The sequence below is a fragment of the Sorex fumeus genome, unplaced genomic scaffold (genome assembly GCF_029834395.1).
Source record: "Sorex fumeus unplaced genomic scaffold, SorFum_2.1 ptg000018l, whole genome shotgun sequence".
Classification (NCBI taxonomy): domain Eukaryota; kingdom Metazoa; phylum Chordata; class Mammalia; order Eulipotyphla; family Soricidae; genus Sorex; species Sorex fumeus.
Window position 1 is genome coordinate 13,705,520 of NW_026606075.1, and position 13,206 is coordinate 13,718,725.

Genomic DNA, 13,206 nt, shown 5'->3' on the forward strand with positions numbered 1-13,206 from the left:
GATGACAGTAACAACCAAGAGAGTTTGACCATCTCAGCAAACAACTGTCTAGTTTTCCAACAATGACTACTGAGTTGGGTACTTTGGTTTCTGTACTCAGAGTCATCGAAGGAAGCAGACAGATGATTATTCTGTGTCATCTCAGGTTGTATCAGCTTCCTTTGTCGCTCCTCATATCAATAAAGGTTTGCTTCTTTTTTAACTTGAGGGATAATTGACATATAACCCAAGATTGGCTTACATATACATTATGATTTGAATTGTCAACGTTGACAAGTGGTCACCACAGTCAGTTGACCATCTGTTACCGTGCAGAGTTAACTTCCAGGACAACTTGGAAATTTTCAAATGCAGAGCAGTATAATTTGAGTTGGGAGACATGGTATCAATTTTTCTGTGGTAGAGGACTAAACATCAGAGGAGTAAGTAAACCCTTTCGGGATTCTCATGAAATGGTTATTCCTGTGCCTGGGTGAATCAGCACTTTAGTGAGGCATCAGCCCATCCTTTCAGCTCCGGAGGAGTTGGCCTTTGAAGTTGTGCGTGCACAAGAAAGCGAGGCTTGAAGATCACACATTAAATTCAGGGAGGAGGGCACATCAGGTGGGAGAAAACCAGAAGGAGAATTCGTTCAAAGATAAGAGAAATTGAACAGCAAAATGTCTAAGAAGCTACTGATTCTGTGTCTAGAAATCAGTCTTTTGGGAACACCTTTTCTTCACTTAAGGACACTCAGACTCACAAAATCAAACCTAAACCATTGAACTGGATGGGTGACCCACACGAGCCAGACCTCTACCACGCTTGTTCATTACTGGGAATGACTATTTCTGTGCTTTTCTTAGATCCTAAGCAGACTGATTTTCTTCTCAAAAATGTGTAATGGGGGGGTGAGGGGATGAGGCTGAGCTGGGGCATGAAGGAAGGCATATTCCTGAGCCAGGTAACAGGTATTGGTTCTCTCCTTATGAAAAACTTTTCATTTTCCCGCAGTACTAAGATATTTGTCTTCAGGTTCTTCATGTGAAGGTGAAGTCATTCATCCTATGGGCTTTGTCTGTTACTGTATGTCTTATCCTGTGCAGTTTTTATTTTTTCATCTCATACAATGTGTTCTCTAGAGACTGACTCCAGCCTAGATTTCATACTGAGTGCTTTCCTTGTTTTGTATTGACAGGGAATGGGTATGGCAATCCCCGAAACTCACCAGGTCTGCTGGTCTCTCCTGGGAACCTGAACAAGAACATGCAAGCAAAATCTCCTCCCCCCATGAATTTAGGGATGAATAATCGTAAACCAGACCTTCGAGTTCTTATCCCACCAGGCAGCAAGAATACAATGCCATCAGTGGTAATGCCAAACTCTGTTTTAAATAAATTTTGATAGTGCTTTGTATGTTTTTTTTTTTGCTGTTTCTGTATTTGTCTAAATGTATGAATTACTTGTGTGTTCTTGAAAATTATTATATCAGTGCTATTGCTGTTTGTTTTTAGCTCTTATTTCTGGTAACTGGTTTGCATTTTCCTTATCCATGTGAAAAAAGAACCAATAGCCAATAAATTCCACTATCAGAATGGTGTTCTGGGGTAAAGGAAACATTTCCAAGTCTCTAATTTAGACTTAGAGAAAAATCGTTAGTCCTTACAATGTCTATGGGACATTATCTGACCAATGATAGAATCAGGCTCAGAGTGAGGTATTTCGGAACAGTTTTTTACATTATTGAAATACGTAGGTCCTCAAGATGCTCACAGCGAGAAATATTTCCCATGATTTCTAAGTGAACTTTCTCCTGTTTGCTGGCAGTCCCTTTCTTGATTATATCGCAGTGATAATGTTTATGATAGCATGTGCCTGTGATCAAACATTTGTAGGTGAGCTTCATAGAAGAGCGACTCTCAAAAGCAAATTGTTCTCATACAGTATTTTGAGAACAAACTTTTTGACAACAACAGTTGTATTGCACACCAAAGAAGCAAGTTGTGGCACATTGTAATAAGAAATAAAGAAATAGGAAATCTAGATCCAAACAGTATTCCCAGACTCTATCATTGTCTTTCTCCTGGGTGTGCAGGGCAAAGATGAAGATAAAGTTGTGGCACTGAAATTCCACAACAAAGAGACTTAGGTCATTATTCTTCAGATTAGTTTTGCTGATGAGCGAGAACACTTAAAACCAAGATTCAGTAGACAAATTTAGATCATTCTACAAATACGTTCCTTTTTTTTTTAACCCCCCCTTCCGTGCACTGTGGCAGGCTTCAGGGTAAAACTGTCCTGCAAACTGATTAGTTTATGATGGCACCGTGCAGATTAATTTTGTGTATTAATCCCCCACCCCAAAATCACATCATAGGCATATTCTCTTCGGAAAAGACTGGATCTAATAAATAAAACCTCCCACAGGGCCATAGCCAAGCTGTGTGGGCCCTGCATGACAGGCTGTCTCTAGAAGCAGATTTATTCCAACTCCCATAAAACAGTGCTTTCCCAGGGATGCGTCTTGGTCCAGCAGGTCAAACGCTGACAGCCAGGTGCTCTCCACCGCCTCCAGTGAACACAGTTTCAAAGTACAGTTGTTATTCTGATTCTTTTTTTCCCCCCCTCCCTCCAAATGCGGCCGTGAAATAATGAATGCTGAGACACTGACCTGTGCTGAAAACAGGATAGATTGTCTTCACATTTAGGACAAATAGCTCATTAAGAAAACAAAGAAATGCTGTGTGAAAGGAGTTATCTTTATGGAGGCTGTTTAAACTGTTGGGTCTATCAACGGATGCTTTTCCTTTCATTGCAAAGATTTTGCCCAATTATAAATATTTGCAGACACTAATTAATAAAACTCCTTCCCCATGCTCTCAGTCTGAGGATGTCGACCTGCTTTTGGTAAGTGGCAAGCGAGCTTCCCTTGAATGGCATGTTGTCCAAGGAGAAATTCAGGGCAACTTTTAGGTGATGCTAGCTCTTGTGAAATGGAAAGATGACTGATGTTCCATTATGTGTCAACATTGATTGTACTTAAATATCATTAATTTCAAGTATCACTCACTGGTGGGAAGAATACCAGATCGTTTTTATCTCCACCGCTATTTGGGAGGGTTATGTTTTTCAGGTTATTTTAGAGCCAAAAAAATTTTAGAGCCAAAAAAATTTTAAAACCAAAAAAAAAAATAAATAAAACCACAAGGATACTTATTTTTACCAAGAATTAACGTGTCTTGGTCTTTGCATTCATATGAATATTTAATCTTCTTGCTGCAAGGAGTTAAATACACACGCTAACTGCTTTTGCCATCTATCTAGTTTGAGGGAAGTTCAGAACCTGAAAAAAGTGGTCAGAGCACCACCTGCTGGTAATACTGTAGCATTAACCCTCTCCATCTGCTGTATGTGGAATTAAGCATAAAAACCACCGTGGTTGATTTTAATTTTTTTTTAATTTGCATTTGAATAAAAGCTGAAACAATGGAAGTACAGTATACATATTTCATCAGTTTTCAACGTAGTCTGTTTTTACCCATAATAAAGCTATGGTACTTGTTACTAGTTTAGTTGCCTAGGAGATACTGATGTAATGGGTTACTATGGCAACAGCTGGTCTCTTGAAGGATTGTAAATGATAGGGTTGGCAGAGTTCATAGAGACACATGTTAAATGATTAATTTCATGAAATTTGTACCACGTTATCTCTTTATGTGCAAAACTAATGCTGAAATCTAGTATTTCTAACTTTTTTTTCAAGTCCGTCAATAATGTCTTTTTATTTACTTTAAAAGAATCAAAGGATAAATAACTCCCAGTCTGCTCAGTCATTGGCTACCCCAGTGGTTTCCGTAGCAACTCCTACTTTACCAGGACAAGGGATGGGAGGATATCCATCAGCCATTTCAACAACATATGGTACTGGTGAGTAGATTGCCATCTTCAAATTGTGCATAAATACTTTTTATTAAAAAGCAAGATGGAAAATAAGTTACCTTTTAGTCTGTTGGGAAGCTATATTTATTTGCTATCTGTAGTATGTATAACACAGTAACATCACTTGCATTATTACAAAGATAAAGTTAACACCCAGATTTTTTTAAGTGACCAAAAGTTTTATTAATTAACACAACCTTAATTCAAAATAGAAGAATAAGTTCAAGGAGATATAGTTGTTATCTCTTGGCTGTAATAGAAAGCTCACTTTCTTTGAATTATTTAAAAAGCATTTCTAGAGCATCAAATGTTTGTTGCTGTGATTCAAGACAGTCGTTTTGCATGCTGGACTGATTCAGAACTTCTATGGAGTATAGTTGTATACTTATTTTTGGCACATAGTCTAGCTTGTTTAAATTAAAATGTGATAGTCTCCCTCTACTTCTCACCAAGGAAACAAAAACCTAAGTCACTATATTTTTAAAGAATTTTTAAACTGGAAGTGTTTATTCTCAACACCCTTTAGTTGATTTCCAAATTCATTGTTTCATTCTATCTAGAGTACTCTCTGAGTAGCGCAGACCTGTCATCTCTGTCTGGGTTTAACACCGCCAGCGCGCTGCATCTGGGGTCTGTAACTGGCTGGCAGCAGCAGCATCTACATAACATGCCACCGTCCGCCCTCAGTCAGCTGGGGTAAGCACTCTCACTTCTTTCATAATAAGCGCATGTGTAGAATGTTGCTTCAAAGGGAATGTTCCGATTGTATGTTCTAATGTCATCCCCACAGTAAATGTAAAATTTTGCTGAACAAAGTTACCTATTTGATCAGTATTTTTCCAAGTAGTGTAAATGTTACTCCCCTCAATCATTCAGAGGGAGGTTGGAGTTCCGAGGATGAGACCGATTATTTTCCCCAATCTTTTAGGCTGTAGTTGTTACCACATCTTTCAGTGGTAAAATTTTATTTACCATTTTTTTGCGTACCCCAGGTGGGACATAAAAAGGTATTCGTAGATAGAAGTTCTTGAGTTTTTGGGGTATTTGAGAAACCTCACAGCATAAACCCACTTTGTTCAAATGTCAAGCTAATACTTGTAAGATCAATTATTCAATGGCTATATATCATATATTTGTGAAGTACTTAGTACAGTGATATAGTAATAGAAGTTGTTTCAACGTAAATATATATATACATACATAAACTAATTACCTAAATTTGTATATAAAAATATTTTTTGTTTTCTGGTCAGAAGATGGATATTTCTGCCCCCTTGTGGCAGTTTTGATATACGTCTTTATAACAGAAATTACTCCTGTTATTTATTATAAAATAGTCAGATCTTAATTTTTTTTAAAAAAGAAAGCGCGCCCTGAATTCACATAAGTTGCACTAATTAACATTACTTTTAGAGTTTTTTATGTTTAAAACATGAATTGAAGACCCAATTTGAATTTAGTTAAAATCTCCCAAATGCAAGTCTTTAAAAAAAAATAGAAAATATTTTAAAAGAAGTTTTTATATCTTTCAGAAACATCCTCAATGCCTGCGTCACTTTTACATTGCCACTGAGAAATTTTATTAGAATAGTTAACTAGTTCTGTATTTCTAAGGAGTCCAAAAAGTAGACTGAAATAAGTCACCTTTTCAGTATCTTTCTGCCCCTCCTGCTCCCAAATCAGCTTCACCGAGAATTGATTTCTCGTAATGTCATTGTCCAATTATAGTCTGCCCCATGCAGCCTTTGCTTATGTGTATAATACTCATGAAATGTTGAGAATCTAATCTTTCGTGTAAATAACAGGTAAAATCACTTAACATGATTGCTCTGCCTTCTTAAAAAGAGTAACTGAAAAGACATTAAATATTGATCCACAACAGAGTTACCTTTTTTAGAATAACATTTACTTTTTCTCATGGATGTTAACTATTTCAACAGACATAAATTGCAGTGACTTTTCATTTACTAACATTAATATATCATACCATCCTAACAATCTTAAAATATAGACACATGCTATTACTTGTGCTAGGGCTTAGCAGAGACACACTGTATAGGATCCGTGTCAAAAACAAAAGTTACAACTATTTACTTTTCATTTCTCATAAAAACTTATCCGGTTGGGCTGGAGTGATAGCACAGCGGGTAGGGCGTTTGCCTTGCACGTGGCCGACCCGGGTTCGATTCCCAGCATCCCATATGGTCACCCGGGCACCGCCAGGGGTAATTCCTGAGTGCATGAGCCAGGAGCAACCCCTGTGCATTGCCGGATGTGACCCAAAAAGCGCAAAAAAAAATCCAACTTATCTGGTAAAGAAATAGATTTCTTTTCAAATTAGCAGTGTCAAGCTGGAAAAATAGTACATGGGTTTAGGAACTTGCCTTGCATGCGGCCAATTCCAGTTCGGTCCCTAGCACATTTTTTCCCAAACACAACTAAGAGTCAGCCCTGAGCACTGCCACAGGTAGAATAAAAAAAAAATTCATCATCATCAATGTTGAGGGCCATATTATTTTTACTGGATGTGGCTTTTGTTTTCAATAACACCTAGCACTTTATACAATATTTATTTACATATTTAACAATTCTTAAACTCTCTTTTATTATGTGGGGAAAACCTAATTCTCTGCTGCCCTTAATACCTTAGTGAGGCTTCAGAAAATGGACAAAAATTACAAACCTGGACTGCAGAAATGAATTGTCACAACCAAGAATGATGCATTTTGTTTCGTTCCGGATCCTTTCAACACCAACATTCATAGTGCATAATTTAACTCTGAATTTAGGATCAAGTTTTTACTGCACTTAATCACTTCCTTTATCCCTCAAATAGATAAGACCGAGTTGTTCAATCCTTCTAATTTTGGCTCTCTTCCCCTCTGACCTTTCCTTAGAACCTTTCTTCCATTAAAAGTCCTTCCTTCCTTCCTTTCTCCATTGACACATCTCAATTTCTCTCTCTCCCCCTCTCTCCCTCCCTCCTTCTCTCTCTCTGTGTCTCTCTCTCCCCCTCTCTCTCTAACATACACACATACACATACACACATATTCATAAAATAGCTTTGCAAAAACAGAGGCCTTTAAAAGTATAGCCCAACTTCACACAATTAAATGTTAAACTGTTTTTAAAACCCTAAAATATTTTTGTAGTTCTGGAGATCAAACCTAGAACCTCAAAAGAGTAAATGATGTACTCTACTACCAAGCCACGCCACTGGTCCCTAAAAACTTCCTAAATATTTTATATTTTTAATATTTACATAAAAGAAATAATTTTAGTGGACTCATTTTTCTACAGTTCTTCATCCTATTTTCTGAGCCATAGCAGTTACTACACCTGTTTGAATTTATACAAAGTGCCATAGCAGATCAAATGTATTTCAGCTTGAAGTAGATATTCCAGGAGTCCCAAATGGTGACCAGAGTTGTCTCTTCAAATGGAAAACATATGACAGAGCTGCTCGAATTTTGGTCTTGGAACTATTGCTGAGTCATTAGAGCTCTGCCCTTAATCTTTATCTATTATCTGGTTTTATTTCACTAAATGAAACAGCAGGAATTGATTGATTTACAGAGTGTATAGTAGAGAGGTGCCATCAAGGTCTTGCAAAAGTTTTGAATACTAAACATTTGAATTATGATACCCAAGTTTCAGGCGTTTTTCTCCTCTCACCATGAAAATATAAAAGGCAGCCCATTTCTGAAAGTACTTCTGTACATCATCTCTGTCGGTTTGGGTGTTCTATACATACCAAGAGAGATAACTACATGAAGGTTAGGTTAAATATAGTTTAATAGTCTAATTTTCAGTCAGAGACAGTAAGAAATTTGAATAAAACTATCCAATCATAGATCCTTTCTGAACGGTGATAGGGGACGGTGGGTGTTTTCCCCATTGGAAAGCACCTGTAGGAAATGAAGATACAGTAGAGCTTACAGAGGCAGCCTGCTAGTCCTGTTTCCCTTTCGCTCTCCACACCTATGTGCATTTCCCCATTACCTGCATCTATTAGAATTCTGTTCTCAAGAACAAACTGACAAATCAATAGTTCCTGATAATTCGCCTATATGACTAAGTGGTGTTTTAATGCTCCTTTTTGTTTGCAAAAAAACAATTTCTGATAACAGATAGACCAATTAAATTTCTTTTTGTTTGGAAATCTAGACTACAATATAAAGAAGCTGAACCTAATGTCCCTTAAATATCATCACTCTGGATTTAGTGCCCCTGAACTACTCAAATGCTTCACATATGCTTTCAGTGCCAGTTAAATTCCATGAAAAGATAAGCTTAGTAAGTACTAGCCTACTTACTTACAAGAAGAAATAAACAATAGTGCTATATTGTTTATGGAAAAGATACCGCAAGATTATACTTGCCTCTTGACCTTAGGGAATATAACAAATAATTTGATAAGGCTGCTTTCAAAATCTGTAATAAAGAAGTAGCACTTGGTCATATTATTTTTAGCTTAATTTATCCAGGCCATCTGCATATACTTGTCCAGGTCACCAAGTATACGTTTTTTAAAAACTTTTTCATGTCACACTGCCAATAAAAACAATATTAAAGGGCAGGCAAAAGTATTTCTTGATCTCCCACTTTATTTTCATTCTCATAATTGATACTTATTATTAAACAGTTGTGTGGTTCATGGTAGAAACACTTAATTAAATTTTATCAAAATAGTCTTTCTTGCCCAAAGCCAGAAAAATTCTTTCTTCCAGAAATCAGAAGATTATTTCCTCCAAATCAGAATGAATCATTAACTGACTCTGAACCTAGGTTAAATAGTCCACCATTATGGATCCCTTTGAAATACAGGCAACCCTTTCCACTTTAATATCTTAGTTGGTATATTACGTAACTAAACTGCTTAGCAAATGAGCATACAAATAATAGACTATAAACTCAAATATGTAAAGAACTAAGTATAAATAGGCGATTGAAATTACAGACTTTCAATGATGTCTTGGTAGAAATTCTGATTGCTTTAATTCTGTAATATCTTAAAAGCCAGGGAAAGGGCTTATGGGGGAATTATGATTGATTCTCCTTTATGTTATTCTCAACATTAGCTCATCTATTAATAAGAGGAGGAAAGTGATCCTTTGCCAGTAGGTGGTGCTTTTGTATAAAATATCACTCAAACATTAACTCATTTCTGACTACTTTTATATGTCTATACATTTTGAGGTTGAACAGCATGTTCTCAAAAGCTAGACCCAACTTACTGCACATTTTCCCCTGGAATATATACCCAGTTCCTCACCACTCATTCTTTTCTTAATGTCACCTGATTCTCTCAGTTGGAAAGCAACGTAATAACATACAAGAACATATAGGGTTGCTTTCTTTGTTTAAAATGGATGTGCCTGAGTTCATCATTTTTCACTGAATCTCATTCCCAGTGAAAGATTTCTGTATCTCCTAGTCAAGTAAAGCTGAGCCCGGCCATGGTCCCAGTAGGATTAGGATGGAGGAATTGTACAATCATCCTAAAATTGATGTCAGCAATGTCACTGTAGTTTCTCCTGATCAAAGTTGTTGTTATTGCTAGTCCATACTTGAAGGGTATAAAGTGTTTCCCTCCAGAATTTGATGTTAATTCTTCTTTAATTTTGGAAGTTATGCTCTTCCCTGAGCTACGTGGGGATTAAAGGTTATATGTACAATGAAGTTATACAAGATCCCTCTTAACAACAACTTTTACTTGGGCAAGTGCGGGTTCATCAACTGATATCAGGGAGTAAGACCCTAACTGCCATAGCAGGGAGTGCCTCACAAGACTAATGTTGGACTCATTGGGGAAAGAGTATTTTCATCCATGGAACTGAGAGAGAATAAAGTCAATAAAACTATATATCTGTTTTGGTGGGGTGGAAAGCCAGAGTGTTTTCATGTCAGCTCAAAAATTTCTGCCCATCAGTTTCCACCTCCTTACCCTGCTGCCCCTTTTCCCAGATCCTCTGAGATGCAGTTAAATGTAGTGGAGTGTAGATTCCCTTCACTTGAAACTTGAACTCTCTCCACTTTCTCTGGAAACCTAGCAGAGATGTTCTTCATAGTAGGCTTTGTCAGAGAACTGTCAAGCACCAGCATTTGTAAATAGAAGAAGTCAAATTCAGAAACGAAACATGATCTTTTAAGGCTGAGATTCGATTTGGGGCCTAGTCTAGGGAGAAATTCTGTGGACATAGAAAATGCTTTTTTTTTTTTTTTGCAACAAGGCTTCTCTTAAACCTTTTTGAAATGGTCTCCTCTCTGTGCGGAGAGCTTGTCAGAGACTTGAAGATCTAATCTGTGAGACCTGGACCAGTTAAATACTGTCATTACTCCCAGATCCACATAGGCGTCCAGGCTCCTTGTAGAAAGGCAACCCCCTTGTACTCCCAAGCACGCCTCCTCCCTCTGGGCCTGCTCTGGTGTCTATGCAAGTCTTGAAGCTGATGTTTGATATAATTGTGAGTTCCTGGGGGCTCCAGGCCTCCTCCATCTGTAACTGGGTTTCCTTTCCTCCTACAGAGCTTGCACTAGCACTCATTTATCTCAGAGTTCAAATCTCTCCCTGCCTTCTACTCAAAGCCTCAACATCAAGTCAGAACCTGTTTCTCCTCCTAGAGACCGTACCACCACCCCTTCGAGATACCCACAACACACGCGCCACGAGGCGGGGAGATCTCCTGTTGACAGCTTGAGCAGCTGTAGCAGTTCCTACGACGGGAGCGACCGAGAGGATCACCGGAACGAATTCCACTCCCCCATTGGACTCACCAGACCTTCGCCGGACGAAAGGGAAAGTCCCTCAGTCAAGCGCATGCGACTCTCTGAAGGATGGGCAACATGATCAGATTATTACTTAATAGTTTTTTTTTTCTTGCAGTGTGTGTGTGTGCTATACCTTAATGGGGAAGGGGGGTCGATATGCATTATATGTGCTGTGTGTGGAAAAAAAAAAGTCAGGTACTCTGTTTTGTAAAAGTACTTTTCAATTGCCTCAGTGATACAGTATAAAGATAAACAGAAATGCTGAGATAAGCTTAGCACTTGAGTTGTACAACAGAACACTTGTACAAAATAGATTTTAAGGCTAACTTCTTTTCACTGTTGTGCTCCTTTGCAAAATGTATGTTACAATAGATAGTGTCATGTTGCAGGTTCAACGTTATTTACATGTAAATAGACAAAAGGAAACATTTGCCAAAAGCGGCAGATCTTTACTGAAAGAGAGAGCAGCTGTTATGCAACATATAGAAAAAAAATGTATAGATGTTTTGGACAGACCCGGCAAAAGGTGACCAATTGGTAAATGTTAGGAACACAGCCAGGTCACCTAGCACCTAACCGAGAATGCTCACAAACCTACAGGCATATCATTGGCGTATGGCACTCATTCAAAAGGATCAACCACCATTCAAAGAGGACCATACCTATTTTTAAAAAAAGTGGAGTTTGAGGGCTAACATATTTAATTAAATAAATAAATCTGGGTCTGCATCTCTTATTAAATAAAATATAAAAATATGTACATTACATTTTGCTTATTTTCATATAAAAGGTAAGACAGAGTTTGCAAAGCATTTGTGGCTTTTTGTAGTTTACTTAAGCCAAAATGTGTTTTTCCCCCTTGATAGCTTCGCTAATATTTTAAACAGTCCTGTAAAAAACCAAAAAGGACTTTTTGTATAGAAAGCACTACCCTAAGCCATGAAAAATTCCATGCTTTGCTAACCAAGATAACTGTTTTCTCTTTGTAGAAGTTTTGTTTTTGAAATGTGTATTTCTAATTATATAAAATATTAAGAATCTTTTAAAAAATCTGTGAAATTAACATGCTTGTGTATAGCTTTCTAATATATATAATATTATGGTAATAGCAGAAGTTTTGTTATCTTAATAGCGGGAGGGGGGTATATTTGTGCGGTTGCACATTTGAGTAACTATTTTCTTTCTGTTTTCTTTTACTCTGCATACATTTTTAAAGATTAAGGTCAGCTGTCAAAAGGATAACCTGTGGGATTAGAACATATCACATTGCAACACCCTAAATTGTATTTAATACATTCGCAATGTATTGGGTCAACTGACATCCATTGTATATACTAATTAGTTTCTTTCATGCTATTTTTGTTTTTGCATTTTTATCAAATGCAGGGCCCCTTTCTGATCTCACCATTTCACCATGCATCTTGGAATTCAGTAAGTGCATACTCTAACTTGCCCGTATCCTAAATCATCTGGTTGGTTTTCAGCCTAGAACTTGATATGCTTCTAAGAAATATGCCCAGAATAGAGAAGCTGTGTTGGGGCCACATGTCCTGCAAATATCACCCTAGAAACAAGTGATATGGAATGTACTCGATGCATAATTTTAAATTCCCACAGAAGAAAAATGTGAAAGATGGGTTGCTAGACAAGAAGGAAGCAGGTAAAGGGATAGTTGCTTCATCGTCCATTTTTATTTCTTTTCTATACTGACCCTTAACAATCTTGTCAGCAATATAGGACTGTTGGACAATCCCGGTGTGTCAGGACCCCCAAATGTCACTTCTGCATAAAGCATGTATGTCATCTATTTTTTTTCTTCAATAAAGAGATTGAATAGCCATTTCAAGAAATCCCATTAAAGAATCTCTCTATGTCCCTTTTTTAAAAATTTTTTCAAGACATATGACTCTTGTCTAGTATTCTTCCTTGAGGGATTAATTTCAGACCCTTTGAAAAGTGAGTGCCATAAAAAAAAAGAAATGTTGATATATATTGTTAAAAGGAGATATCAGTCTAGAAATGATTTTCCTTCTCTTGGAATGTGAAGATCTGTCAATTCATCTCCAATCATATGCATTGACATACACAGCACAGAAGATGTAAACAGGAAGGTCGCGACTGCTATGTCATCTAGTATAGGACACCTCTTATCTTTTTCTTTTCTTTTCTTTGCATAGTGCTATGTGTTTCTCATTGTAAAAAGGCTGCCGCTGGGTGGCAAAAGCCAAGAGACATTACTAACTAGGCTATATTTTTCTTAACTTGATCTGAAATTCACCTTTAGACCACAATGCACCTTTGGTTGTGTCCATATAGGATGCTAGCCTGCCTTGTACTAACGTTTTATATACTAAAACACATACAAAATTCAACCATTTCATATATCACACCACTTAAGGTATTCATGAGACATGAAAGACAAACAGTTTTGCAGAGGAAAAATGGAAATCATCCCAGAAAATATACTCACATATGTGCCCAGGCACATGGACATAAACACACACACACACACACAC

General features: G+C 37.3%; 1 protein-coding gene across 8 annotated transcripts in view; it reads left to right on the forward strand.

Annotated features, from left to right (window-relative positions):
• Positions 1 to 12,553, forward strand: part of MEF2C (myocyte enhancer factor 2C) — a 155,081-nt gene extending 142,528 nt beyond the window's left edge. For 6 of the 8 annotated variants that reach the window (XM_056112392.1, XM_056112389.1, XM_056112385.1 and 3 more), the window contains 5 exons: positions 1,178 to 1,350; positions 2,863 to 2,886; positions 3,777 to 3,906; positions 4,479 to 4,614; positions 10,448 to 12,553. In XM_056112392.1, the coding sequence (XP_055968367.1) occupies positions 1,178 to 1,350; positions 2,863 to 2,886; positions 3,777 to 3,906; positions 4,479 to 4,614; positions 10,448 to 10,769 (785 nt within the window). In that variant the 3' untranslated portion in view covers positions 10,770 to 12,553. The remainder of the gene's footprint in view (positions 1 to 1,177; positions 1,351 to 2,862; positions 2,887 to 3,776; positions 3,907 to 4,478; positions 4,615 to 10,447) is intronic. The other 2 variants (XM_056112391.1, XM_056112390.1) reach the window with 1 other exon arrangement.
• Positions 12,554 to 13,206: the final 653 nt, after the last annotated feature.